At 37.0% G+C, this 27,248-nt stretch overlaps 3 protein-coding genes across 4 annotated transcripts in view; 1 reads left to right on the forward strand and 2 right to left on the reverse strand.

Moving 5' to 3' along the window:
- myripb (myosin VIIA and Rab interacting protein b) overlaps nt 1–9,840 on the forward strand; it is an 83,440-nt gene extending 73,600 nt beyond the window's left edge. The window contains exons 14-16 of the mRNA XM_053611462.1: nt 968–1,051; nt 2,003–2,063; nt 7,804–9,840. Of these exons, the coding sequence (XP_053467437.1) occupies nt 968–1,051; nt 2,003–2,063; nt 7,804–7,835 (177 nt within the window). The 3' untranslated portion in view covers nt 7,836–9,840. The remainder of the gene's footprint in view (nt 1–967; nt 1,052–2,002; nt 2,064–7,803) is intronic.
- On the reverse strand, nt 9,841–12,141 carry prlh2 (prolactin releasing hormone 2). Of its 2 annotated transcripts, XM_053611465.1 has the most exons (3): nt 11,791–12,141; nt 11,204–11,402; nt 9,841–10,680 (listed from the first exon to the last, which is right to left on the reverse strand). In XM_053611465.1, exons 2-3 carry the CDS (start codon nt 11,388–11,390, stop codon nt 10,478–10,480), a joined length of 390 nt encoding a protein of 129 aa, XP_053467440.1. In that variant the 5' UTR covers nt 11,391–11,402; nt 11,791–12,141; the 3' UTR covers nt 9,841–10,477. The 2 variants fall into 2 exon arrangements, with proteins under 2 accessions (XP_053467440.1, XP_053467439.1); XM_053611464.1 differs by having other exon boundaries at nt 11,204–12,141.
- A 4,710-nt stretch (nt 12,142–16,851) lies between these two features.
- zfand1 (zinc finger, AN1-type domain 1) lies at nt 16,852–26,354 on the reverse strand. The gene is made up of 8 exons (XM_053611969.1): nt 26,291–26,354; nt 25,979–26,021; nt 25,758–25,797; nt 23,729–23,856; nt 21,941–22,032; nt 20,822–20,943; nt 19,988–20,143; nt 16,852–17,689 (listed from the first exon to the last, which is right to left on the reverse strand). The coding sequence occupies exons 1-8, from the start codon at nt 26,343–26,345 to the stop codon at nt 17,513–17,515; spliced, it is 813 nt and encodes a 270-aa protein (XP_053467944.1). The 5' UTR covers nt 26,346–26,354; the 3' UTR covers nt 16,852–17,512.
- Nucleotides 26,355–27,248: the final 894 nt, after the last annotated feature.

Below are 27,248 nucleotides of genomic sequence, written 5' to 3' on the forward strand. Positions count from 1 at the left end.
AATCCAGCGGAGAGCCGAACCCGGAAGACAGAGCAAGAGATACAGCAGCGCTCGTCTCCGGATCCATAAGCGATCCCCCGAACTTGAGACGGCTAGCTGCCTGAGCAGCGGCCGGCCCAGATCCGCGAGGCTCTGAAACCCAACTCGCTTCGGCTTTCGGGAAGAGCGCGAGTCGCGAGCCGAGCTGCTTAATGTAGGCGTTACCAAGCGCAGCCTCTAGAGGCCGCCATCGCATGCTACACTCCTAGACACTTCACCCAGAAAGTGTGCACTTTTCCCCGTGATGAAACGGGAGCAAGCCGGAACACACTTCCTGAATTCTCTCTCTCGTATTTTTCTCTCACCCTCATTCCTTTATTTTTACTTCCCCCCTCCTTTTTTTTTTAAAGGGATAGACAAATTCTGAGATTTTGAGAAAAGATAGTGAGGAAATGAAGTGTCTTTTTGTTTCTTTACACAAACAACAGACATGCTATCTCGCTGAAGATAATGAGGCTGGCGGCGTGGTTCACAGGTGCCATATTTATATCACACGACGCGCTTAATTACCACGTCACCTGAGCATGGCAGGCCTATAAGTAGAGGCATGATTTTACACACGCTTCAGATACCGGTCACGCGCGAGAGGCGCTCCCCATAGTGTTATGCTAAACGTAACGGCGAAGTTCCCTTTGAAAGGGAACTGTCTCTTTGCATCTTTTTAGTGTGAGTGCATGGTTAGACACCTGCCCTTAATCTGCATTCTCAGGAGTGTGTAAATAGAATATAGAGATGGTATTTTTAATTGGTTATGATAGAACAATGTCAGTGCCAAATATTTCAATACATCAAAATCTGTAATTGACATACAGGTATTAGTAAGGTAATTTGAAGCAGTGTGTGCTACAATGTACTTTCACATTTGTAGTGAGTTGGTTCTAATTGTAAAGCTGGACATAGATGCCACTCTGTTCTGTTTTTTCTATAGATCTCAGACATTGAGGCACGAATATCAGCACTTAAAAATGCTGGCCTGAATGTGTCAGTGTGCTCGCGATTTCCCAGGCTCAAGGTGAGTTTTATTAATATTTCTTTCTATTTATACAAGCCAAAAAATCTCTCAGCATTATTGATATAATTATGTTTAATCACAAGTTTATGTCATATTAAGGGAACAGTTGCCTTTGTTAAACATGCATTTTTTATTGAAATAATAATAATTATTATATACAGTCATCATGGTAATCATACAGGCTAATTCTTAGATGCTTCAGTTTCCTAAAGGATTTCTACATGTAGCCTAATAATGTATATTAGGGTTCCAAGCTGGTATATAAATTATTAGGCTACAATTTTTTCTTCTACTGTGCAGGGAAATACCTGCTTCATAAATTTTGGATTTTTTGTATAATTTAATTTTCATGAACACTTGAATATTCCTGCCAGGTTTACAAAAAATTTTGGTCACACTTATTTTCTTCATACATATGTCCAAAGAGTGTTCACAGCACAACTGATTTACATTTAGTCACACCCACAAAATTCTTTAAAATGCAGATCTCTCAGAGAGCTGAAAACCACAAAATGATGACTAAACAGCAAAAGCGCAAGCGTAGCATGTGTGTAATATTAATAACCTTTTTTGAAAAAGATGTGGAATGCTATGTAGAAAAAATGCAACAATAAGTAAATATGGTTAAAATCTTGAATTTATAGTCTGTTTTGGTTTGCTTATTTTTAATTATTTCTTTTTGTCTGACAGTTATTTAACTAAAGACTAGAGCAATGGTAGAGCAATTTGATGCTATAATTTCCTACAATGTCATTTTGCTTCCTTTGTTTTCATTCAAGACATTTGGTTGAGCAAGACTGGAAACACATAGTTTTAATTAAATGGGGGACAATTTTTTCAAGTTGCAGGGAAGCGAGTATTCCATAAATGTCAGAACACATGGAATTTAGTCCCTTTCATTTGATATATTTGGGTGCATGTTGTATTTTAACTTAAACTTATTTTGATCAGCCTCAGACCTTGGATTCCTCACGTCAGCAGAGAAGAAAACTGCCTGCTCCACCTGCCATAGGTACATTGCCTCTTCTGCATGTTCACAGCTGACATCATGGCATCATTACATAAAGCATTTTACTGCCAAAAGTTGATGTAAATAAGTGCTGTAAATCAAAGAGCCATTCAAAGATCATAAAATTAAACATTTCTACACCTTAAAAAACTACTATAAAGAGTAGTACACAGGAATAATTAAGTCACTATTTTAAATGGTCAATATTTGTTGACAACCCTTTGCCTTTAAAAATGCATCAGTAGTCTCAAGTGCACTTTGTGCAGTTTTATAAGGACATTTGCCAGTACTAGCATCTTTGTAGAATCTGCCACAGGTTTTCTAGACACCTTGACTGTCATACTTCTACAGTGCTATGAAAAATATTTTTCTTCTGTGTTTGTGTATATCTCATAATAAATTGTTTCAGAAATTAAAACAAAATCCAAGATGACGCAAAGGCAACCTGAGTAAACACAAAATACAGTTTTAAATGATGATGCTATTTATTGAAGCATAAAAGTTATCCAGTACCAACTGGGCCTGTGTGAAAATGTATTTGCCCCCGTCAGTACCGCCACTCCCTATACACAGAGTACACATCTTGCGTAGGGCACCAACTCCCGGGGAGATACCATCTCTGTTGCTTAAAAAAAAAAAAAAAAAAAAAATTCTAATATTAACATAAACGTAATTCCCGCAAATATAAATATATACATAAACAAAAATATTTATTGTTTTAAATACATTTTATGGCATCTGTATCCGCCCCGCCCCCACCTCATGTTTGTGGCTGACTGCAAATGATCATCATAATTGATGTACAACTATGCCCGGGAAAAGACATCAGCAGTCTGGCTCTGAGAAAAGAAAAAGAAAAAAGGCACAAGATGAATCCGGTGCCTCACTTTCAGGTATGTTCACAAACCTGTGAAACGTTATATTCTTGTCTATTGAAGTTAATGGGTGAGATTAATTAAACGTGTTTAACGCGTTAATCATTTGACCACCACCTGATTACTCGCTCTGAGTTTGCATGTTTTGATGTCCACACGTTCTTGTTCAGAAATTACAGTGGCCATAGCATTTCTATTGCAAAGTGGCCAAATATTAAAGATTAAGTGGACATTTGAATTAAATGTTTGGCCAATATTAAACAAGGATTTGAGCTGTAAAGTATAAGAAAAAACAATCACCAGGCCGTTGTCGCCCTCTGCAGGCATTTGATATAATACAAAATGAACATAAGTAGATTGTTTATATAATGTATATTACATAATGTATTTTAACAGTGTTGTTCAATAAAACCATAATTTTAAAGGCTGTTGTTCACTTAGGTCTATTTTCATTACCACAAAAATATTTTCTGATTAACCGTTGTTTTATTACACTGACTGCTCTTAATTTACTTATTTTCTTAAATAAATAACAAAAACTGGTTTACTTAAAAGTGCACTCTGTAATTCAAGAGTTGTACCCAAACCTTTGGATTCCTCTATGCATAGCACTGATACTCCCTTTGACTGTGGTCTCTGCTGAGCAAAGTTTTTCTAAAATGAAGCTCGTCAAAACATACTTGCGCTCATCTATGGCACAATATGGTCTGGAAATAATCAGCATCAGCTCTGAATTAGCAAAGACATTATCATATGATGAACTCACTGTGACTTCGCTGGCAGGAAAAGCAGGAGTGTGCTTTTGTAAATTTTGAAATTTGGAATACTCCAGCAGAAGATGTAGATCAGTGTTTATTTTTTTTTTATTTGATCTATTTTTAGTTTTATAATATTTATTCTTTTAAAATGGTTTTATTTAATCTGTCTAATTTTAATTTGTATTTTAAGCTGTAAAGCTACAATTGTTAATAATTACAATAAAAAAAAAAATTAAGTTCTCTTCTGACCGGTAATGTAGTTGTGTGTGGGTGTTTTTATTTTAACTTCAATAACATGAAGTTGGTTAAAAAGTTTTACTCAGTAACACATGATGCCAAAACTGAAAGTAGTTCCAGAAATGATGAGGAAGAAGGTGATTGGAAAACATCAATATGGGAAGGGCTGTAAAGCTATTTCAAAGGCTCTGGGACTCCAAAGAACCACAGTGAGAGCCGTTATCTCCAAATTGACAGACTCAGCACAGTAGTGAACCTTCCCAGAAGTGGCTGACTTTCCAAAAAATCTTCGAAGAGCACAGCGATGATTCATCCAGCAAGTCACAAAAGAGCTAAGGACAACACCAAAGGACCTACAGGCCACTGTAGGTCACTGTTCATGACTCCACTATCAGAAAGACACTGGACAAAAATGGCATCCATGGAAGAGTGGTGAGGTGAAAACCACTGCTAACCCAGAAGAACATTAACGCTCCTCTGAATTTGGCTAAAACACACCTTGATGATGCACAAACCATCAGATATCTGGCGTAAACCAAACACAGAATTCCACAGAAAGAACGTCATCCCTATGGTCAAGCATGGTGGAGGAAGTGTGATGGTGTGGGGATGCTTTGCTGCTTCAGGACCTGGGCAACTTGCAATAATTGAAGGAAACATGAATTCTGCTCTCTACCAGAAAATCCTAAAGGAGAATGTCCAGTCTTTAGTCTGTAAGTTGAAACTCAAGAGCAACTGGATTATGCAACAAGACAATGATCCAAAGCATCAGAGTAAGTCCTGGTCCTAGTAGTAAGTGAAAGACTGATCTCCAGGTATCTGAAGCATTTGGTTGCAGCTATTGCTGCTAAAGGTGCCACAACCAGATGTTAAGTTTAAGGGGGCAATTAGTTTTCAAATTGGTGATAGGTGTTGGATAACTTTTTTTCTTCAATAAAAAAAAGGGTTTAAAAAATAAACTGTATTGTGTGTTAACTCAAGTTGCTCTTTTATGTTGTATTTTATTTGAAGATCTAAAACTGTTTGAGATACACAAAAACAGAAAAATACCATCTTTTTTTACAGCACTGTATTTTGGCAGGTTAAACCTGACAGCCAGCATCATATGGTTTTTTGTGTTTTTTTTTGTCTGAAAGTGGTCTATTACATGTTACTTTGTTTACTGACATACAAACATTTTTCTGTAACTTTTTTTGGAAAAGTAATTTTTAGAAAATTTAGAATATTTAGAAATCTAATCTAATGTTTAGAAATCTAGAAAATTTTACTGACCCAATAATGCAGAAATCATAACATAAACATCTAAGATGGAATTTCTATTTCTATTCTATTTTATTATTTTACAGCTGTTTATAGAAACCTCAATATCTCAGCTCAGGATGTTCGCTCCTTGGAACAAAAACTGATCTCTAGAGCATATTACCCGGTGCATGAACATATATAAACAATTTGCTTTTTTTTATTCCCCTCAATTTCGGTTTGACAATCTCTTGTGGGGGACCAGATACGAAACTGAAATTTTAGCATTCTGCTGTAAAAATCCCACTGGTTACAGAACTAGGGCTAGTCGAAATCTGGGGGGAAAAAATATTTTATTCATGCATGTTAATATATGCATAACAAATAATAAAAATGAACAGTATTTGACATACAATAGCTTATGCTTTCCAATGAGGTCTATATTGGAAACAGTGAAGCATGATCTATCACAGAATTCTTCAAATCTGCAGAGTTTAGCTCCAACCTCCAAACTTCCTTACCTGTAATTTTCTAGTAATCCTGAAGACCTTGATATTTGTTTGATTAGGGTTGGAGCTAAACTCTGCAGGACAGTAGACCTCAAGAACCCTGAACCCGTCATGTTGGTACAGGTGTAAAGTTGGTATGCATGAATAGATTTTATCCAAATATGGAATTACATTGTTCAGTTGGGTGTTTTACAAATAAACAGTGCCATAAACCGAGCTGTGGTGCTGTTTCTCTTGTGATAAAAGCAGTAAGTGACTTCTGAACTGTAGTTACTTACTGCTTTTATCACAGGAGTGACTCTAGCTCAGAAGTCACTGTAACCAATGGAATCTTAAATTGCTTTTTGTTTTTATTATTTATTTTATTTATTTTTTTACAGCAAAATGCCATTATAGAGGGCTTATTTCTGTGAAAATATCAGGTTCATATCTGGTCCCTCACCAGAGATATTCAACCCAAAAGTGAGGGGAATTTTTAAAAATAAGAAGAATAAATAAGAGAAGTCTCAAACTGAAATGTTCTGCATGTACACTATACTTACCTACATACCCCCTAAAAAAAAAAATAAGACTTGAACCCTTCCGATTATAAATTGACCCTGTGAGCAATCTTGAGTCCTATTACATTTGAACTTAAGTTCTAAGTCTTAGGAACAAGAATGTGCAAAATGTTTATATATGTACATGTACCTTGTCATGTGCTCTAGAGATCAATTTTTGTTCCAATGAGCAAAACCATCCTGAGTCAAGATATTGAGGTTTCTGTAAACAATTACAATTATTGGACCACTTTAGATGGACTGACCCTTTTTAAAAAAAAATAGGGTGCCTAAGTCTTTTGCATAGTACTATATTTACATAACATCTGTGAAAACCTGGTTAGAAACACCATGTGGAGCATACATTTTTCATTGTTTGGTTGTTATGTAGGTGGATCTTTTTATTTGCCAGTGTGTAGCTGGCTACTATAATATGAATTACCAGTGATGCAACAGATTGTGTTTCTTGCTTAAGCTTAACATTTGAGCTCATGTGTTGATTCCAGAAGTTACATATAGACCTAATGCTGTTTTGAGTCTAAACTAGCTAAATGGTACATCTTGTATAGAGACATGTCTCTTTAACCTCTTTTTATTATTTCATACCTATATTGCACCTCACCACATCACCAAAGAAACCATGTCTGCGTGTGTGTGTGCGCACGCACTTGTGCGTTTGTCTGTGTGCCTGTTGATTAATGCTAAGATACCTGAAGCAACCATTTTCCCTCCCATTACACTGATGTTGATCAACAAAGTGTTTTTCCCCTTAAATAAGATTAAACAATCTGATTAAGAAATTAAATATAGAAGGAAAATGTGAGCAAGAAAAGTAAGACCTGCAGCTAAATGCACTAGTCTGAGCGAATGGCACACTATCCATTAAAGAGACTGAATAAGTCAATAGTATCCTTTTTCACTCTCCTTACTTTCTCTTCCCTTTCCCTTCTATCTTTTTTTTCTAAAGATGTCCCTTTTAATTAGTGTTGTTTCTCTGTGGGTCTATAGCTGATGGCTGCTCACCATTAATCATTCACCTTTAGTTGAAGCTTCAAAAGGCAAACTTATGTAATTTTTTTTATTATTTATTTATTTATTTATTTATTTTGTAGGAAGCCATCCTACGGACTTTCTAGTGCACAGCTAGAAATTTTGTATTTCACAGTATTTTGTGAGATTTGCCACTCTGTAGTGATGTCCAAAAGCATAGTAGATATAGATATAGATGTAGATAAGATGCAGTGTGCTCATAAAATCCCACAATGCAATTCAATAGGTTCCCATCCCAAATTATGTTCCCTAGCAGTACAGAAGACCCATAATGTACTTTGTTGTTTGTAGAGAGTAGTGTGCCATTTTAGCTGCAGGATATGTTTTGTTCATTTGTGTAGGAATTAGAGTAATAACACGAAGTCAATTTATATAATTATTTGTTCATTTTGTTGCTTATAAAAGAGGTTTAAGAGTGGAATCACATCTGATTTATGATAGCATCGTTCTTCCATTTCCACCTTCATCAGACGTGGGAATGGGAACTATTGCTCTGTTGGAAACCTCTGTCCTAAAACAAGTTTTTTTCTCTCCAGAAAAGTCAGAGGCAGAGTCGAGATCTTTGTAGCCATGACAGTAACAGGCACAACCTCCATCCTGGTCTGTGAACCTCAACCTCATCTAGCTCCATCTAGTCATTTCCACCTACTGACTGCCAGGCCCACACCAGTGCCTTTATCCAAATGTCTGTTCCTATACAACTCCTCAGCCATCCACAATTCTCACAACAAAGATCCCATTGAACAAGGAGTTTATTGAACACCATATGAAAGAAGTTCAAACCCCACCCCTCAACCAGCTGCCTGAATCATATTTGGATTTGCAATGTTTTCTTGGTGCAAACTCTGTCTTTCTATCGGATCTCGCTCCAGAGCCCCTGACCATTCGTAACCAAACAATGGAGTTTTACTACACTCTGCGCTCCACCTCCCAGGGGCTCACTCTGTTCTTTCTGCCTTAAAGGAGTCCACACTCCTCTACAAACCATCACAGAGAGTATATTCACAGATGCTCCATATATTTAGAGTTTTACCTATATGATTGTTGTAAATGTCACATTGTTGTATGTTCTGGAAATTCCTTGCTGAAGTGTTATAGGTGTTTGAGTTCTGGCTCTGTATGTTGTCAGTGTGACAAAAAATAATTTTGCATGATCTGTGTTCCCAATAGAGGCCAAGCCGTATTTGGTAAGAATGTTATGTGTGTGAAATGTCATGGTGGAACTAAAAAAAAAAAAACTACTGCCGGACCTTTTTGAAGCAGATATGTATCTTTTTTCAAGTTGTATGTTTAATTTACATGCAATTATACCACAAATTGTGTTGATGGTGATAACTGTCATAGTTAAAGCCCTTTCTTCGTTAAGAGTTAAATGGTCACATAGTGTTGGTCATTAGACCTGTGTGTGTGTGTGTGTGTGTGTGTGTGTGTGTGTGTGTGTGTGTGTGTCAGTCAGTCAGTCATGTGCAAGTTGATATGATATCTTATTTCCTAATCAGAATGGATGTCTGGCTTTGTAGAAACAGGCACACACACATGCATTCAAGAATCCACCTACACACACAGATGTGTATGTCCTTATGACTCCTCGTGTGTGTGTGGTGAGGGGGGGCGGTATCTCCAGATTTCTATCATGACATCTTTAGACCCTTAAAATGCCAGTTTATTATTCAGATATACTCCTTAAAACATATTCAGTAGCTACAGTAAAATTAATAGAAAAGGTACGTAGTCAATAGGGTGAGAAATGTACATACTATGGGGAACTTAAATATTTACATATCTCACCTTTTTTTGTTACCTCTACTGTTTTAGATATTTTGTTTGCCTTAGGTGGTGTATAAGCATACACAATGGGAGATATAATAACTCTTAAAGTGAATCCTCACACTCCCATAATAAACAAATTGATTTTAACAATTTAGCTTGGTTTAATGGAGATTTCTCTCTTGGCATTTACACAAGCAGACTTGCTGTAATCCTCATGACAAAACTGTTGCAGTGGCAGAACACAATCTCAATAGTTAACTAAAACAGGAGGCTTTAGGGCAGTGTTAGGGAAATATAATTAAATTATCAACAAAACCATGGATTTTATTTTTAGTCTCCTGGATGTTCCACCATCTCAAATGGGTCCTGTTCAAATGCATGTTTCTTATTTCAGATAGATGTACACATTTCTGAAGGAAAAAGCACAGTTGAGAAGTACACAATATCCTGTATTTTTCTATTGTAAAAAGAAATTATTATGGATGTGTTAGTTATATTAAGGATGTGTTAGTACGAATTACAAGAATTGTCAGTATGACCTGTTGTGTGCTACACATTGTGTGTTCAGTTTCTGGTTGTTCCTCTTGTATTTTGAAGGAGAAGGGAGGAGGTGAAGACTATAAACTGCACTCCATCTTGCCATTTCATTGTGCCATTTTAAGACATTGCATTTTCACTTAAGGAAAACGATCAAAGAAATGAAAATGTGCTCAGATTTCCATTTGCCAAATTTGTTCTGATTGACAAGAAGAATAAATTCTGACTGACAAAAAAGAATACATGAATAAAGTTTGCATACCTGACACTGACATTGAATGGTGCTTTGCTTTAAAATGTAAGCTTTTCATATTCAACACCAAATGAGGAGGTCAAGCTTGCATGTGTTTACTCATTTAATTAGGAATATAGATCGCATTTATGCATATGCACATACATTCAAGCAATAAATAAAACTGGAAGTGAAAACACAGCAACTGAGAGATACAATGAAAAAAAAATTATGGTATTAGACATTTAAAAATAAATAAATAAATAAAATCTGTTGTTAGGAGCCAGAAAAAGTATAAATCCTAATCACTAATAGAGAGACATTAAGCACAGGTCCCTCTCTGTACTTATCCACATTTTGTAGTAGTACTGAACTTTTATTACACTTTTATAAGACCTTTAAAATACTTACATGTATTTAATGTACTTTTCATATACTGGTATGTAGTCTTTGGACAGAAAATTCACGTATACTTATTGTATATGTATGCCTCCTGTAAATTCATTCGTTTGATGTACTGTATACCAGTGGTGATGCATGTCATTTTTCCTTTACCTTTTGATGATAAAGTACAGTGTAGTACTAGTACTTCAATAAGCTACCTTAACTCAAGTGGAATTAGTTGCTGGTCTTCCTTCTAGTAATAATAACTAACATGTTTCTCTATCGGTTCAAATATACGATTTGTGCACTTCTGGGTAATAGTCCGTGTTTGGGGAGGAAGCGTCGCTGCGCGCGCTCTCCGTGTTTCTGAGCGCGCTGAGCAGCAGTAGGAGGAGCGCGTGCTGTAACGGTGCGTCACTCTCGCGCTTCCCGAAGCGACCGATGGGTCTCACGCCGCGACCCACATACCAGAACGGGTCGATCTCAGGGCCTGCAGTGTTGGGAAAAAAAAACGTGTCACTTTTCGTTTTCTTATATTAATCATTTACCAACGGATGTCCGATTAACCCAGGGCATTTTTAAGCATTTATAAAAAAAAAAAAAAAAAAGTATTTTAATTAGACTAGTTTTTATTTGTATGTGGTTTTTAACGATATGATTTGGTCTGAGATCTAGGTCCTCAAATGTTCACTCAGTTATCCATCCATCCATCAATTTTCCATATTGCTTACCCTACACAGAGTCGCGGGGGAGCCTGGAGCCTATCCCAGGGAACTCGGGGCATAAGGTTGGGGACACCCCGGACGGGATGCCAACCCATCGCAGGGCTCATTCAATTATATTATCATTAATATCCCCAGGATATCTTCATCTAGGTCAAATCAGATATTCTTCAAATGAGACCTTGACCTATAGGCCTACAGAGATTAATTAAGTCGCGTAACCCCATGGTGCGCTCGTTCCCGTGTATAAACCTTAAATACATGTCTGTGATAGCATTTCGATTTACATACTTCTGTTGTCGACGTTGTGAACGATGTGCAGGTCTTGCTCGACCGTGGTGCATTGCGCACAGGTGGTGCTTGTGGACAGGATGAGGAGCGTCGCGATCAACACCGAGAACCAGCGCAGGCGGAAAGAGCGCTGCTGGTGCTGCTGAGTGCGCGTGGACCGAGACATGGGACCACCCGAGGACACCATACCGGAGGAGTACTGTACACAACATTCAAGAAAACGCTTTCGATCTTTTATACTTTATTTTGTTGGCTTTAAACTACAAGTTCATTACATAACAGTAAGGTTAAGCGAGTCTGTCATTAACCCTGTAGAATACATACACTGTGTGTTGGTTTGTTAGAGTGAATTCACAAACTAAATGAGCAACAGGGAACAACTGAACCTCAGTAAACATGCATAGGCTGTTATTAATCAGTGTTCAAAACCTCGCTAAACCAATTACAACTCTATTTTCCCAAACAGGGTGTCAGTCTGTAGCCTGCCTATTCTCACGAAATTGCATTATACCAGAAAGAATGTTAAAACTACTAATGAATAATTCACTTCTACATTTCGAATAATTAAAAAAAACCCAAAAACTTACCCTTTATGTTAGGATGCTCACACTTCAGATACAGGTGCTTTAGAGACCGCACTTTTCTCTTTAGGCCGATCCACGAAACTAAAGCTGTCGCTTTTATATATCTCAGCTGATCTGTATTATAACATGCTCAAGGAGGCGTCAGACCCTGCACACACACACACACACACACACACACACGTAAACTTCCCCCATCGCATCTGTTTTTTTCCTCCACCATCCTCCCACTCGTGTTCTCCATTGTCTATAACCCTTAAAAGGACATAAGAAGATGGGAGAGAAGCTTCTCCCGACACGCCTGATCACTCTCCATCACCGAGTCCGTGACTAGCGACCTGACGGGTGTCACATACACGTAGCCTACAAGTTCACCTCATATTAATTTCTTTGCATATAGAGGACATAAAAATATAATGACAATATTGTCTGCATATGTAAATATGCTTGTGCAGTTATTGTAGTGGTCTCTCCTAACGAATGGATTAATGAACGGAATAATTAATCAGTCAACAGACAGAACGAAATTCAGTTGCCTTAACAAATGGCTTACAATGGATTTTACGCTTGATTTTATACATGCTGGAGTGAAAAAAAAATAGTGGACAGGAAAAACAAATGAAGTGCCATCCAAAGGCTTAAATTTTATGCACCTCTAACACAGCAAGTGTGAACTAATACTCTCACAAATGTGAAGAAAAAAAACCACTTCAGAAATGTGTCCAGTGTGAATTGACCTTAATGGAGCCGATAGAATTCCCTCAGAAGGAAAATGTACCAAAGACTCAAACATACATGGATAATATAGCCTAACACATCAAATCAGGGAGTAATCAGATCTACCCACTGAGAAACTGCCGTCTTTACTCACTGAAGAACTTCAAAATCACCCAATGGCTTGCTAAAACTTTCAATGGGCATGCTAAAAGGGGAGCAGCACTTTTTCCATTTCAATCCCTGTTTTTCAGTGCAGCTAGGCTTCGGCCTGGGGTGACTAAGGTGACAAGTCAAAATCAAGTCACTCCAGAAGTCCAGGACATCATCCATGTACATTAACATGATGCCAGTCACTAAGTGTTGTAGTCCAACCTCTGCATTGTGCTAAAATGTCACTAGAGTATTAAAAAGACCAAACAGTAAATGCATCCACTGATGTTCTAATGATCTTCTCCTGGTACGCATAGTGGACAGCTCCCAGGGGGGGACTTTTTTCAAATCTAGTTACTGGTAGAGATAAGCTTTGTCAAGTGCATCAAGCACCTCTTTGAGCGCAGGGAGCAGATATGCATCTTGAAGGTCACATTATTCAATCTCCTGTAACTGCAGCAAATGTGCACTGGCCATTATCATTTATTTTAGCTGAGTGGCTATTAATATCATTAATTTAGCTGAATGGCTGAGTTAATCATTGAACGTTATATTGCATGTTCTTCAGAGACGAGAAAGCCCTAGAGCACAGAGAACAAGAGGAATGGAGGATGTTCCACAGAGTGGTTTGACCTTAGAGACCATGGGATTAGAGACACCCAGCACTTCACACAGCTCCCTTTCATCACCAAAAGATACCAAAAGAACAAGCATCGTCCAAAGACTCTCAAACACCTCAAGTGACGAGCAGACTGATGAAGACAGTGTGAAGAAAACTCAGAATTGTGAGAAAAAAGTCAGAATTGTGAGATGTAAAGTCGCACTTACGATTTTTTTTCTCCGTGGCAGAAACAGGCTGATTTAGTAATGCTAAATGTAGTAGTAGTAATAATAATAATAATAATAATAATAATAATAATAATAAACTCCACAGACTATAACTGGGCTAAGTAATTAATAATAACTGATTCAAACATGGTGAAAATGATCAAACTACCTAGCTAGTTATGACAAATATGGACATTCCAAGAATCTTGTTGAACTTTAGCTAGTCATTTGTGTTAGATGGTTAGAACCACTCACCTGTCATGATTCCTCCTGATCAGTTTGGTCCGGTGCTGTGATATGCCAACGTGTCCGACATATTGATCCGGGCAAGACCGCCCTATAAACAAATAGAAGTAAATGTGGGAGGTGTGTTTTGTTTTCTGGATAAAAAGCACAATAACGTTTACATTTCTCACGATTTCCATTGTTTATGATCTACATGGAGTACAAAAAAAAAAAGTTCTGTCTCAAGTTACTTACAATCTCAATAGTTAGACTTGGAAAATTATTAATTGTCATAAGGAATTGTGAAAACTCATGCTTGTCAAGCATAGATTTGGCTTATTTTTCTTGGTTAATAAATGCTGAGACATCATATATGTAATATAATTTAATGTACATTAAATGTGCATACAGGTTTTTTTGCAAGACCCACGGCTGAAACAAGACATTCCAAACTATTCCTTCTTATATACACACATATATACTGTATATAAAACCCCTGTCATTCACACATTCCAATATTTTTGATCACTTGAAAACTGGGTAGGTTCAAACAAAAGGTGCCATGTTTTTTAACACAACTTGATGTATGTGGAGGCGGGGCGTGGATGAGTGCTGGTTTGTGAATGGAGGGTGGGCGGGACCGGAGAAGGAGAGTGGTAAGGAATGCACACCTGTGGGGAATTACTGAATGTTCTCTGTTGCAGCGGGATGAGGCGAGGATAAGCGGGAGACAGACACAAATAAGCAGACTGGCAGTAAGAGGACACAGGGGAGAATCATCACATATTACCTGCCGGTTTGGTCGGCTTCCTCTCCATCCACAGCTGATGCTTGACCACACCCCTGCTGCCACAAACAGGTTTATCAACAGTGTGTTATTTATGAAGACTACATTCCTATACTTTACTGGTTTGTTGCTGCTTTGTACATCTGAGCTGTTGCACTGCCAAACACTGTCTATACTGCCTATAATCTTACTTTGTTTCTACATGTTGCACAAACAGGATATATACTTTTTTTTATTATTGCATTCTTTATTTAGTATTTATTATATAGCATCTACTAAGGAAGTTGCAAACCCAGTTTTGTTGTACTTGTGCAATGACAATAATGATTATTCTATTCAAAATGGGCATTTCATGGCTGGAACACATGCCAATCAACCCAGAGACACTGTAAGCTCCTCTAATGGAATTACACTCTTATTTTAAGTAGATGTCTTTGTCTAAGGTCCAAAGTAATGCAAGGATATTTGATTATTGGTTTCAGCACAGAACCTTTAGTGGTCATCTGCTTTTCTCTGTTTGAGCAATTCATTATTAAATGGTGAAACTAGGGAAAAATATCTTCTTATAATTGCCACTAATACACAATATGGGCAAAAGTTTGTGGACATCTGACGGTCTGACATCACTTGTGTGTTTTTTAAACACCCCACCCCATTCACTTTGCTGGTATAATAAGCTCCACTCTTCTGGGAAGGTTTTCCACTAGATTTTGGAGGGTGACTGTGGGGATTTGCCCATTCAACCACAAGGTCAGGCACTGAGGTTGGGCAAGGAGTTCTGGGGCACAGTTCCAATCCATCCCAAAGGTATTCAGTGGGGTTGAGGTCAGGACTCTGTGCAGGCCACTCAGGTTCTTCCTCTCCAACCTTGGCACACCATGTCTTTATGGACTTCCCTTTGTGCACAGGGGTACCACCATGATGGAGCAGGTTTGGGCTAGACCCCTTAATTCTAGGTTTCTTAATGCAGACTACAAAGCTGCTGAATAGCTACAAACTGCACTTGTCCGGGGTGGCTTGGAGGTGCAGCAGGTAGCATTGCTGTTTCACAGCTCCAGGGTCCCCGATTCAGTTCTGACATGGCATGTTGATAAAGCAGCTCTGCCTGTCAACTTCAAAGCTAAATCACAGTCATTCATGGTCTCAGGGTTTCAGGAGCCCTAAGGCCATGATTCTTAACCTGATGTATGAGTGGGCTGATTGCGGCATTGATTAGCACTAGTTTACTCACTCCCAAAGCGGTAGACCACTGATGTGCCACAAACCGTTCAATATCAACACCTGATCTGTGCATGAGGGTGTGTAGTTGTGTGTGAAAGTGCATGTGTTTAAGAGAAAATTAGCAGCTGTCAAAAACTAAGCAAGGCAGCCAAGCTCTAGCCTTTTGCATATACATTACCTCTTAATCGTAAATTTAGTCAGAAAAAAAAAAACACTAAAATGCCAATGCAGTTAGCACAAAGTGCAGCTTTAATACTATGTTAACCTTCAATCTGCTGTTCCTTATAAATTAGGGCTATAAATTATTGCTTTCTATTTCTATGTTTAATGCAAGGAACATGATGATCTTATAAAATGCAAATTTTTGTCACTTGATCACTATTAACCTTCAACATCCTTTTCATGCAACCTTACACAATTTATAGGCAATTTTTGTTTCAATTGTTTATTGTGACTATGTTGCAAAATTAATCGCAAAAACATTATAGTGAGTACTATTAGACCTTAATGCTATTAAAATACTTTCAATAACTGCATTTGCTTCAGTCATGGTAATATTACTACAAAGATTTGGATAAATATGTAAATATATTAGTATGATATTGTACTTTGTTTCCATATGGTAATATGTATATACTTGAAAATATGTATGCGTGTGTGTGTGTGTGTGTGTGTGTCAACCTGTGAAGCTCTGGTGAACTCCATGCCCAAGAGGGTTAAGGCAGTGTTGGACAATAATGGTGGCCACACAAAATATTGACACTTAGGGCCCAATTTGGACATTTTCACTTAGGGGTGTACTCACTTTTGTTGCCAGCGGTTTAGACATTAATGTCTGTGTGTTGAGTTATTTTGAGGGGACGGCAAATTTACACTGTTACACAAGCTGTACACTCACTACTTTACATTGTAGCAAAGTGTCATTTCTTCAGTGTTGTTACATGAAAAGATATAATCAAATATTTACACAAATGTGAGGGGTGCACTCACTTTTGTGAGATACTGAATATATATCGGCCTTTTTCAGTTTGACATTAACTGGTTTGTGTAATGTAGACGCGTGCTTTAGTGAACCAAATTTAGCAAACTTCATTCAATTGGATCTTATTTATTAAACAAAAATATGCTTGAGATACAACTATATTTAGATTACGTTTATTTTGCAAGAAAGTGTTTTTCCGACACAGTATCTCCCATGTTCTCTTTATTGCATTCAGACAATTGAGTGCACGATTGTGTGGTATTTCCTGCATTTAGCCTACTGGGTATGCTCATGCATCGACCGTATGAGCCATTTTAGGGGAGGTTTTACAAATTTACATTGACATTTTCTTTTCAGATAGATTGAGCAATGCGAACTATTTTTCACTATTAAAACTTCGTAGTATATGAAACTGTCAAGATCCACCCCTACACCCTGTTTTAAGGTCCATCAGGAGGGATCAAGCCTTATTTAGGGGGGTCAGGCCCTCCCAAACACCCCGTAATTTGGACCCTGCTTTGAATGAAATGTTAGACACCGCTCATGTTTCAGTGTGAGTTTAAGCTAATTAACCACAAAGATAACCTTTTTTTTACCAGCTACCAGGTGAAAAAGCATGTTTTATACAGATATAATAAGACAAACAGAAATAAACAGTACATAATCCAACAATTGCCTGCATAATCTAAATCACAATGTTAGTTTTCTCCAATTACAGCATTGGAGTCTGGCCACTGACCTAAATGATAACATGGAGCACAAAGAGTTCTTGGAGAGATCTTGAATCCAAATGCTTAATTGTAAGTTAGCAATTTAGATCAAGAGGAAGAAATGTAGGCTGTGACATCTTCGACTCCAGAGCTCTCATTATCCAGATATTCCAAGATAACGTTGCCTCCATTATAGAGAGGAGACTCTGAGAGTGAGAGCAGCACCTGGAGACATGCATCCATTTTAATGGCCGCCCCGGTTTCAGGATGGCACAAGCGCAGTTTCTGCAAGTAAAATACATTACAGAGATGGTGAAACAACATTTTCTTTTATGACCTAAACAAACGATTTCAAGTTTAATTTATTTTATGCTTTTTATATAATATATACACACACACACACACACACACACACACACACACACCACCTATTTTTATAGTGACTGTGTGAGGAAAAATCCGATATAAATGAACAGAATTTTTACTAAACTGTTTGAGACAGCGCCTATACTAACAACTATAATTCATAAAATTGTAATTAACACTAACACTTCCTTTTCTCTGGTAGACGGGTAAGAGAGAGTAAAAATAACTATTATGGAAGTTGGAAGGAATACTATGATGGTGAAGAATAACCGATTTCATATGACAAACATGAAGGACGATCCATGTTAATCAAATATATTTGTAACCAACATGTATTTTACTCTTTGTTCTCTATATTATGAATAATTCATTTATGCATATGCATGCATATATATAGAGTGGCTACTCGGGCTCATGAGCAATTGCTGACTGAATAATATATTTACTTGGGCACATTCAAGTGTTTGTTAGTGATTTCTCATTTTACAGGTAAATTTCCACCACATTTCTTTGCATCCAACGTAGGGCTCCAACATCTCAGTGGAGGTAACCATCTGAACAAAAGATGAACCAAATTGGAAAGGAGTGAGATTTTTCTCAGCAACTGAGACACTCTCCTGAACTTCAGAGGATACAAAACAGAGTGCCGGAGCGATTGGTAAGTGAAACTATTCCTTGGCTTGCTCAAGTAGAATATTTTGAAGAGGGTCAAGAGGACCTGGACTAAACGAGGTTTACACTTAATTAAAAAAATTTTTAACATCAAGGATATGTAGAGAGTTTATACTTAGTATTTAACTGCAACCCTCTTAGTAGACATAAGTTGTAAAGAGTGACGTGAAAGTGTAGTATTGAATTTTCAAAAAATAATAATAATTTTAAAAATGGGGTCTTCTAGTAGCAAAAGACCTCCTGGTCCCATTAGACTAATGGAGAAAGTTTGGGGTGGTATAGATCATAATCGAGTTAAGGTGTGGTATAAATTAACTAAAGGGAAATTTCCAGAGGATGGCACCCTGTCTGTGACTAGACTAGAGGAGTGAAGGAAAGTGTTAGAAGAGGGAAGCGACATGTAGGCAGGACAGTGGTGATGAAAGAAAGAAAAAAGGCAGAATTTTATAATTTTATTAAAAAAAAATTATAAATCAAAGAGAGATCAGTTTGATGCTGCGGTGAGTTTGTTTTTGTATTCAGACACCTGGACCTCCTCCCATTCCAGCCCCAGGTCCAGAAGGCAGATAAGGGGAGCCAGCTCATGTCCCTCAACCCTCTGCACCAGACAAAGAAAAGCAATAGGGTGCTGTAGAACTGTATGAAGGAGATAGCACCACCTCAGTGCATGAGAGTAAAGTCATCAGGAAGTCCTGCAGTGGTTTAGCAAAAGCAGCAAAGGAATAAAAGAAACACATCACCATCTGGGATTGATATGAAAGGTCAGACCAGGTCTGGTGGCTCATATCAACCTTTGACTCCTGAGACTGGTGAAAGATGATGGGGTCAAACTGACCAACTAGGAGTGGACTAATATCATGGCTAGAGTCTTTGGGCTCAAGTGGGAGCAATTGCAACGAAGTGATCATCATCACTTGATGGGAGCCCTATGCAATTCGACACCCTGAACATCATCCCACGAATTGGGACCAGCTGATGAGCGGAATCAAAGAAGCTAGAATAAATAAATGAAGATCACTGAGAGGAAAACAAAATATTCTGCAGAGTGCACAACCCACAGCTGATGCATTATGCTGCTGCCACGTGCTTGACTGACTGGATAATTGCATGAATGAGCAGGTGTACACTCAAGTGACTGGTGAATGTATTATAAAATAATTTATTTCAGACATTTAGTTATTACAAAGTATAAAACTAAATTCTGAAATCATAATGTGTTATGGCAGTTGTAATAGAGAATGGGTAATACCATCGGTCTTAAGCCATACACTAACGAGCACACTTAGCAAAAAAATTTGCATATGACACAAGATGTCTTGACATCAAACCTTGTCACCTCTTATGAAAATCACAAATAATGGTAACGAACTCGTATTACTGTATTATGTCACTCATATTTTATCATGTTACCAGACATAAACAGTTATTCCACTTTGAGACAGCATATGACATGGGTACATCTGTGTCATGATGTAGAGTTTAAGTGAAGTGTTCCCAAAAGCTGATCAGGTAAAAGTTTTGCACTTTTAAGCAATGTTGGTTTACCTTGGCTGTGAGCACATTGTTGTTGTTCTTTAGGCTGGCCTGAGCTGCTGCAAAATCGACCACTTTACCCACAGTCCACTTGGAGCTAAAGAACATGGGCAGGCTGGATGTGTTCAGATCTTTTGGCAGAAACACCTGGAAATATGTCCGCTCTGTCTGGAGAGATACATGGCTCTTAGGACCCTTATGTTTTCCATAGGGAAAATCATTAATAGAAGGTTAATAGCTGAGGAACAAATTAATTTAGATTTAGAAATGGTCAAAACAGTTTTTAGTAATTAATTAATTAACAGTAATTACGTTCCCTAAAAGAATATTCCAATAACTGTTGCTAGTGTGAGTTTGTTCCATAGTTAAGTAATGTCAAGATTACAATTTTTAAAAAAAAAATAATTTACTGTATTCTTAATGTAACATAGCAATGTTCATCGACAGTTGGGTCATGAATTGGGTTATGAAAAATAAAATGTCACACTTGCGGATGCTGATTCTGTAAGTAATGACTCAAACTGCCCTTGATGTACAAATGTAGGTGACTGGACTACAGTTAAAATAATAGCTGGCAAGGTAATATGTAAGGAGTAAAACATAATGGAGCTTGCTGTTTTAGGAAGCTAGTCAATGATAGAGTGAGGTGAAAACTTTAAGTTACACCTTCACCTCTTTTACAAAGTGTCCGAGAAAAATTGCAACTTCTTGAACAACATTTTGTTTATAGATGATAAATTATGTTGTGCCTGTAAACTTAAAACCAAGTATTAGAACTCTAACTTAATGTTTAACATTTGTGTATTCCTTTAAAGTTACATAACACATTAACCCTGGTGTAAATACCTGTGGCAGTCCTTTATCTCCAGTAGCATGTAGCTTTAGCTTCATAAGGGCAACTTTAGCAGCTGTAGCACTATTCTTGGCTCCTTTTCTGCCTTTACTGGTCGGTGCATTCTTCTTTGATTCTGATAAATAAATTGGAAGTATTTGACTTAATTTGTTATTTTTAACATTTCTAGAGGTCTAAAAATATGCTATACTGCCCCTCTGTGGATGTAAGAAATAAATACAGCAACACCTTTTAAAGTTCATTTTGATTACATTTCAACACTGACAGCCAAAAACTTATCTGAAGTCTAAGAAAGTAATTACTTCAAAAACATTCAAGTTGTTTAGTGAAACACTTTTAAATAGCAAACATTAATATTATATATATATATATATATATATATATATATATATATATATATAAAACTTATTTATTTATATGTATATATATATACTTATTTATTTATATGTATATATATACTTATTTATTTATATGTATATACTTATTTATTTATATTATTTCTTAAGAGGAATAGTGCTCTTAAAACCTATTTGTACATGTTGCACTTTTTGAGGTTACACAAAAGTGAGCTTTTTCCCTAGCACAATCACAAATGATCCACCCCAAAAGGAACTCTTTTACCTGGGGTTCCACTTCCAGTTTTCCAAGTGAGAGATAGAATGGTTATAATGACAACAGCAAAAAAGAGAATTTACTAACAAAAAAATAAAATAGAAATTGCCAAATGTTAAAAAAAAAATAATTCAATGATAACTTGAATGATGAAATTAAAACCAATCCACACGGAATTTTATTAAAACTTTCATTTCAACCAATTGTTAAAATTTAGCAAAACAAATATAGCACTGTTAGGATGTTATCAACATGGCACCACAAAAGTTCTAATACTCTGTGCTCTTAAAAAAAAGAGCACCAAAACAGCAATGTGGACATGAACAGTAATCATACTAGCTCAATTTACTATTACTAAAATTGAGAAAGTAAAATCCTACTATAAACATATATATTTTAGTCCAAGATATAGTGAATTTTTAAAAAAAAAATATTTGCTTTAGTTAACTGGTTGACTCACTGATTGATTGAATATGGATATAACTGACCTTATGACTAACCTACTATTTTTTGCACAAGTTCCTGTGTTGCCACCATTCGAGGCTGGGGTGTCTCCAACTTCTCACACTTATGGTCTTCCTGATGCCGATGACTAAAGAGAAAATAAAATAAAATGGGTGTAAATTGCTTATAAAAGAAATCTGCCTTCTGATAATCCACTCAGACAACCACAGGCAGAGGCGTGCTGCACGTGGCAGTACATATCTCAGCCTGGCACTATTTCAGTAAAACAGTTTACACTGAGGGAATGGCTCCTAGAGGGGAAATCACCAAGTTGTTGGATTCTTCTTTTGTGATGCTTTTCCAGGCTTTTACTGTAACCTCTTTCAGTTGGTGCTTGTTTGGGGGGGTTCTCCTTTCAGTCTCCTCTTCAGGAAGTGAAATGCATGCTCCAGTGGGTTAAGGTCTGGTGATTGACTTGGCCAGTCTAAAACCTTCCACTTTACCTTCACCGTTGCCCTGTGGAGGTTATTGGTGATGTCACTGACAAATGTTTTGGGGATTTTCTTCACAGATCCTGCAATGTTTCTCTCATTAGCTGTAGCTTCCCTTGGCCGACCCATTCGATGTCTGTCACTCAGACATTTCTTTCTTTTCCAGGACATTCCAAATTGTTGTATTGGGTATGCCAAATGTTTGTGCAATGTCTCCGATTTGATTTTTCCTTCTTTTCTCAGCTTCAAAATGGCTTGCTTTTCTCCCATAGACAGCTCTCTGATCCTCACGTTGGCTAATCCTTTTTAACAACAGACACAGTCTTCACAGGTGAAACTGAACACTAAAACCAAGACTAGCTGTTCAGAGCTATTTATTGTTTACAATCAATCTGACAGGACAAACCTGGGAAACACCTGTCTTCAGTCTACAGCAAAAAAAAATTAATTGGCCTTGTCCTTCCAATAGATTCAGAGGGGGCTGTATCACAATCCACTGTCTGACAAAGACTTTGAGAGCTGAAATATAGAGGCCACCCCACAAGATGCAAACCACATATCAGCAGTAAGAATCTGAAAGCCAGAATGGAAATTGCAAAGAAATACAGAGATGGCCTCTACCAAAGTGATGGAAAGGTCAACGTGTGAAGAAAGAAAGGATTTGCTCATTATCCAAAACATACAAGCTCATTGGTTAAGCACAGTGGAGGTAGTGTCATGGCTTGGGCTTGCATGACTGCTTCTGGAACGGGCTCATAATCTCACTAATACTGATGTAACTTATGATGGTAGCAGAGAATGAATTCACAGTCAATTTAGTCTACAGGAACATTGTCTGCCAATTTACAGAGAAATGCATCCAATCCTTCCAAAAAGTGGAAGGTTTTAGACTGGCCTAGTCAATTACCAGACCTTATTCATACTGAGCATGCATTTCACCTCATGAAGAGGAGACTGAAGGGAGGAACCCTGGCAAAACAAACAAGAACTGAAAGAAGCTGTGGTACAAGCCTCTGTGATGCTGGAAAAGCAGCACAAAAAAAAGAATGCAACATTTGGTCGTCAGTGGGTCATCAGCAGAAGCAGACTGGCAGCAAAAAGCAGCCCGGGAGTTTGAAGTGTATGTTTACACCCTTGATAAAAAGGCAGAAAGCTTTTGGCTAAATTTTTGAGTGGTGTTTTCTCAATACATGTAAAGGATGCTGTTTGAGTCTTGTTAGCTTCTTCTAGGATAGCGATTTGTCCACCTTTGATAGCATCACAACTCTAATACAGAAAAAGAGAGAGAGAGACTGAGAAAACACTGCTATATCTCAAAGAACTTCAAAAGGGATCTTTAAAAAAGGTACATACACAAAACAGAAATGTTTTTGACAATGTTGGCAAATTACAGGAAGAAGCTCCCTGCCTTTGCAGTCCTGCAATGTGCATGGATACGATGTAATGACCCCTGAGTCCAAGACATCCCTCTTCCTGGAGACCTGAGGGAAAAAAGAGAAAAATCAAGAAAAATTAAGGTGTTAAGTTGAAAAATATTGTTGTTCTTTTCCCAGAAAAATACAATTCTCATAAATGAAACAGGAAGCTTGAAGTAACTGAACTCATAGTTTTATACTATTTCAGTTGACTTTTAAGATTATTATTTATTACACTGTATGAGATGATCCCAAAATAAGTCAGTCTATAAGAGACTGTGATGTATTTTCTATGTCAGATTATAAGATGAAGATCCCCTAACGACAGACCTGCTACTAAACAAAATTACTGCATTCTGTTTACGTCATCAATCAGCGTGATCCAGGCTGGTGCAGAAAATGGGGTTGTGTAAACAGATCCATTATTCTAAGTGAATTTTAAATAATAAGGATATTTTTCTGTCCATTAGAATGGTTTGCTTATGTTTCACCATTGTGAGTACGACATTTATAACTGTCCTTAGAGTTTCCTCTTATTGATGGCCTTTAGATGAGCGTCATAGCAGCAGTCATACTCTGATTTTAAATGCCGGTGCTGTCAGAAACAGTCGTCAAGTGTCTTTGGTTGCAATGGCACTAAAATCAGTCATTTGTGATCACATCGTATTACTGCGTTCTAAAACCACTGATCTCAACTCGCCGCCAAAAGTTTCTTTCACAACGTGACATTCCTGCAACAGCAAAATCTTTCATGATTGAAAATCATTCAGTGTGAGACCACTAATGCCTTAAGACCATTAATATACTGTGAGATTGTCAGATGGCTAATTATACAAAATTGCCCCTGAACAAAATGTTTAGACATAAAAGAATATAAATATGCAGCAACTGAACTAATCAATTCACATCTAAAACATAAAATTCAGAGGGCACACAAATATATCATGGATTAAAATGTAGTATTTAACACTAGTACAAACAGTAGTTTGGTGATTAGACTCAGTTTATGGCCTGTTGGATCCTGCTACTGATTTCTTAATAAGTATTGATGGTGGAAATTTCATCAGGAACATCACGACACGTGTGTGATATCTATCTCCCGAGAATTCCGAGCGATTTGAAGTGTGACCCGTGTCGGTAAGTCAAACAACGTGGGACTAGCTAGGTGCGGAATATTTCCTACGGAGATAGAAAATATAACATTTGCCTGTTTGCTACTCTTGACTTTTTTTGGTGTTTGCGTACCAAACACCACTAATACAACCCCAATTCCAAAAAAGTTGGGATGCTGTAAAAAATGTAAATAAAGACAGAATGCAATGGTTTGCAAATCTCATAAACCCATATGTTATTTACAACATAGAAAACATATCATTCTTGTCTTAAAATGGTACGTTTACTCAGTTTAAACATTTGATGTCATTTTGAATTTGATTGCCGCAACACGTCTAAAAAAGTTGGGACGGGGGCAATAAAAGACTGAAAAAGTAAGTGTTACTAAACAGAACGAGCTGGAGGAACATTTTGCAACTAATTAGGTTAATTGGCAACAGGTCAGTAACATGATTGGGTATAAAAAGAGTCTCTTAGAGCGTCAGAGTCTCTCAGAAATAAAGAAGAAGAAGTGTGGCATATTATAATAGTGGTGCTTTGCGTACCAAGCACCACTAATAATAAGAAGAACAATAAGTAGTAATAGTATGGAATTTTATAATAGTGATGCTTTGCATAGCAAGTGCCATTAATTATAATAATAATAATAATAATAGTAATAATAAGACGGAGCCAAAAGAAGTAGTAGTAGTATAGGCAATTATAAAAGTAATGCTTTGTTAGGCAAGCACCACTAATAAGTATGGGCAATTATAATGATGGACAAAAAAAAATCTAACTGTAACACTCCTAAACAGAAATATTTTTTAAAAATAATAATAATTTAAACCTAATGACAGACATTTCATTCTTACCTCCGGACAGAAGTGTGAATCTCTGCTTCTGTGTTCGAGACTATTGAGTGAAAAATAAACAGTGAACACGTGTAAAAAATAACCAACCGATATATAAATGTAATTATAACCAATCCATAGCCCATATTTGCCTAGCTGACATTAGTAAGTTGCTTGTTTATACTGAATTGCATGCCAACAGTATGAATCTGTGCAAACTAAAACACATTAATAACTTTTACCAAAACACTCCGGAGCAGCTGTCACACACAAACGGCAGAAAGTCTGCAATGAAAAAGAGTTCAATTTATTTAAGGTTATCACACTTGTAATGCAGTCAATCAGATGTTATTTTAGCAGAAGAAAAACATATCATCACAAAAGTTAGCTAATAACTGATGCTGACTCACTAATAACACGTCTACTGCTAGCCGCTAGTCAGCGGGACAGCTGTGTTATAATAAACTTGGGTTAGTTATTTTCCTCACACAGCACCAATAACTCGGTCATCTTTTAAATGCACATTTAACACAATAGTTTATATTTGTTCCGACCTTTTTGCTTGCAGAATTCAATTTGACAACGTTCTCCAATGTCCAATTCGGCCATTTTGGAGCTCTTCAGCAACGATTTTCAAAGTAAAAGCCGTAAAAGATTAATAAAAGTTATGTGCTCACTCACATAACTGATTTTTTTCTAGACTAAATATTTGACCGTTCTCAAAAGGCACATGGACATATTGATCAGATTTATTTTTATTTTTTTTCCATTAGTACATCTTAACATAATACATCTTTTTTATTATTTATTTATTTATTTATTTATTTATTTTTAGAAATGCAATTGTGTGATTTGACCACAAGGGAGCGTCATTGTCCACTTGAGTTAATTTGTTTGGAGTAAATTAAATCTGATGGTTTTCTGTCCCAACAAGTGCACTTTCACGGCAATTTACTGAGAAAAGGTCAAAAGAAATTGAAGATATTAAAAAAATATATTATACAAGTTTTATCTTTTATCTTTGTCTTAACACCACCTCCATCATAGAAACTTTGTCCATTATAGCAGGGGTGAACGCATCCTGCCAACTGAAAATGTTAGTCAGATACTGTACTTTACGTTCATGTTATAGATTCAGCCACGACTAGAGTGACTTTGATAAATGCCTGTTTGGAAATCGGTAACAAGAGAGATGTAAAAATATAACAGACTTTTGTTCTAATTGTATCTTTAATTAGATAAATGATACATAATTTTCAATCAATAGAATATTACCATATGTAAAGTATGTATTAAATGACACATTTATTCAGGAACAATACAGAACCACTCATTAAGGAGAATTCCCCACTGGTCCTAATTTTAATGCTGACGTTTTTAATGGCATGATTAAAATTATTTATTGCAATCTCACTGTGCATAAAGCAAAAATATGGAGAAATACGAGAAAATATGGCACAACAGTGACACTACTAAGAACAGGACATCCCTCTAAATTTGATGAGAAGATCA

The sequence above is a fragment of the Ictalurus furcatus genome, chromosome 23 (assembly GCF_023375685.1).
Source record: "Ictalurus furcatus strain D&B chromosome 23, Billie_1.0, whole genome shotgun sequence".
Classification (NCBI taxonomy): domain Eukaryota; kingdom Metazoa; phylum Chordata; class Actinopteri; order Siluriformes; family Ictaluridae; genus Ictalurus; species Ictalurus furcatus.

Excerpts from the sequence above, each read along its gene's own strand:
- prlh2 (XM_053611465.1), bottom strand. The coding sequence starts at position 11,390 with ATGGTGTCCTCGGGTGGTCCCATGTCTCGGTCCACGCGCACTCAGCAG. Across the intron at positions 10,681-11,203 it reads TCACAACGTCGACAACAGAA|GCCCTGAGATCGACCCGTTC; the intron begins GTATGTAAATCG and ends CCAACACTGCAG.
- zfand1 (XM_053611969.1), bottom strand. The coding sequence starts at position 26,345 with ATGGCCGAATTGGACATTGGAGAACGTTGTCAAATTGAATTCTGCAAG. Across the intron at positions 26,022-26,290 it reads TGAATTCTGCAAGCAAAAAG|ACTTTCTGCCGTTTGTGTGT; the intron begins GTCGGAACAAAT and ends TTTTCATTGCAG. Across the intron at positions 25,798-25,978 it reads AGCTGCTCCGGAGTGTTTTG|TCTCGAACACAGAAGCAGAG; the intron begins GTAAAAGTTATT and ends TTCACTCAATAG.